The sequence below is a fragment of the Colobus angolensis genome, unplaced genomic scaffold, assembly GCF_000951035.1.
Source record: "Colobus angolensis palliatus isolate OR3802 unplaced genomic scaffold, Cang.pa_1.0 Scaffold135, whole genome shotgun sequence".
Taxonomy (NCBI): Eukaryota; Metazoa; Chordata; class Mammalia; order Primates; family Cercopithecidae; genus Colobus; species Colobus angolensis.
In genome coordinates this window covers 3,446,756-3,449,178 of record NW_012114433.1, presented here as the reverse complement: position 1 = coordinate 3,449,178, position 2,423 = coordinate 3,446,756, and the positions used below count along the sequence as shown (strand labels likewise).

Sequence of the window (2,423 nt, the reverse complement as noted above, 5' to 3'; positions counted from 1 at the left end):
AGCTGAGCGTAGCGGTGCACACCTGTAGTCCCAGCTACTCGAGTGGCTGAGGCACAAGAATCGCTTAAACCCGGGAAGCGGAGATTGCAGTGAGCCAAGATTGCGCCACTGCACTCCAGCCTGGGTGACAGAGTGAAACTCTGTCAAAAAAAGAAAAAAAGAGTCATGTAATCACCTTAGCAAAACAGTACGTTATCCTATACAAAATAGATAATGCAATTTAATAGAGAATGATATGCCTTTTGTCAAAAAGAGTTCTGTAGACGGATGGTGATGGTTACACAACAATGCGAATGTATTTCATGCCACTGGACTGTGCACTTAGAAATTAAGATGGTAAATCTGTGTACTTTACCACAATCAAAAAGAAATCTAGAGTGCCTATATTTACCACAGACAAAATAAACCTCAGAGAAATGAAAATTACCAGGGTTGGCCAGTGTGGTTGGTGGCTCACACCTGTAATCCCAGCACTCTGGGAGGCTGAGGTGGGCAGATCACTTGAGGCCAGGAGTTCGAGACCAGCCTGGCCAACATGACGAAACCCTGTCTCTACTAAAAATACAAAAATTAGCCAGGCGTGGTGGCCCGCACCTGTAATCCCAGCCACTCATGAGGCTGAGGAAGGAGAATCACTTGAACCTGGGAAGCGGAGGTTGTAGTGAGCTGAGATCGCACCACTGTACTCCAGCCTGGGCAACACAGCAAGACTGAGTCTCAGAAAGAAAGAAAATTAGCAGGGTTAATAGGAAATTACGTGATGATCAAAAGAGCCAGAGCACCAATGCATAATGACCTCCACGTGTATGCGCCCAACAAACTTCAAATATATGAAGCGAAACTGACAGAACCGAAAGCAGAAATAGACAAATCTGCAATTATACTGGGACATGTCAATGGCTTTACATAATTTCAATGGCTTTACATCGTTGTTTGAAATGTGATCTTCCCAGGTCTGTACTCACCATGCCATGTTTCTTATTGGAAACCCATTCTCCGTCGTACACAGCTCCACTGGCGTAATAAAACTTGCCACGTCCGTGACGATGTCCGTTTACAAACTCCCCTATGTATTCATTTCTCAAGGGATACTGGGAACTGGGGATTCTCTTTAGAAACCACGTGTGTGTTCCAAAGCCATTCTGAAAAGAAAGCAGACGGCCATCAGACATGCGCAAAGCAGTTTCTTTCTTGACCCGAATCCCCTCAAAATCAGGATAAACACAATGAAAACTGGAAAGGGCGAAGAACTTGGACTCTGGAGTCGCACAGACTTGGGTTCAATTTCAGCTCAGCTGCTTATTAACGAGTCTTTCAAACTAAGGCAGATGATTTAAGCCTTCTAAGTTCCTCATCCGTAAAACAGAAATAACACCTGCCCCTCAGCTTAGATACAAAAGGAGTTCGAGACCAGCCTGGCCAACATGGTGAAATCCCGTCTCTACTAAAAAGTGAAGATAAGTGTATATAAAGTGCCTGGTTTGATCATGACGAGTTTGTTATTTTAAATTTTGGGGTTTATTTGCTTTCATATATTTTTATTTTTTGAGAAAGGGTCTTACTCCATCACCCAGGCTGGAGTACAACAGCACAGTCTTGGCTCACTGCAGCCTCAACCTCCAAGACTCAGGTGATCCTCCCACCACAGTCTCCCAAGTAGCCAGGACTATAGGTGCCAGCCACCACTCCCGGCTAATTTTTGTATTTTTAGTAGAGATGGGGTTTCACCATATCGCCCAGGCTGGTCTCAAACTCTTGGCCTCAATCCTCAAGTGGTCTCCCAAAGTGCTGGGATTACACGTGTGAGCCACTGCGCCCAGCCTAAATTTTTACTTTTTAAACATACAAGTTGGGCTGCGTGCTGTGGCTCATGCCTGTAATCCCAGCGCTTTGAGAGGCAGAGGTGGGAGGATCACTTGAGCCCAGGAGTTCAAGACCAGCCTGTGTAATAAAGTGAGATCTCGTTTCTACAAAAAAAATTATTTTTTAATTAGCCAGGCACAGTGGCCGTGGGCACTTCTGTGGTCTCAGCTACAGGCGAGGCTGAGGTGGGACGATCGCTTGAGCCAGGGAGGTAGAGAGCCATGACTGCACCACTGCAGTCCAGCCTGGGCAACAGAGCAAGACTCTGCCTCTAAAAACAAACGAACAGACTGGGCGCAGTGGCTTACACCTATAATCCTAGCACTCTGGGAAGCCGAGGCGGGCAGATCACTTCAGGTCAGGAGTTCAAAACCAGCCTGGCCAACATGGTAAAACCCCATCTCTACTAAAAATACAAAAAATGGGTGCCTGTAATCTCAGCTACTCCAGAGGCTGAGGCAGGAGAACTGCTTGAACCTGGGAGGTGGAGGCTGCAGTGAGCTGAGATTGCGCCACTGCACTCCAGCCTGGGTGACAGACAGAGAGACTCCATCTCAAAA

General features: G+C 46.6%; 1 protein-coding gene across 1 annotated transcript in view; it reads right to left on the bottom strand.

The window, feature by feature from the left end:
• LOC105506326 (radial spoke head 10 homolog B2-like) overlaps nt 1-2,423 on the bottom strand; it is a 67,302-nt gene that overhangs the window by 45,949 nt on the left and 18,930 nt on the right. Inside the window, exon 2 of the mRNA XM_011934409.1 lies at nt 966-1,233. Within this exon, the coding sequence (XP_011789799.1) occupies nt 966-1,233 (268 nt within the window). The remainder of the gene's footprint in view (nt 1-965; nt 1,234-2,423) is intronic.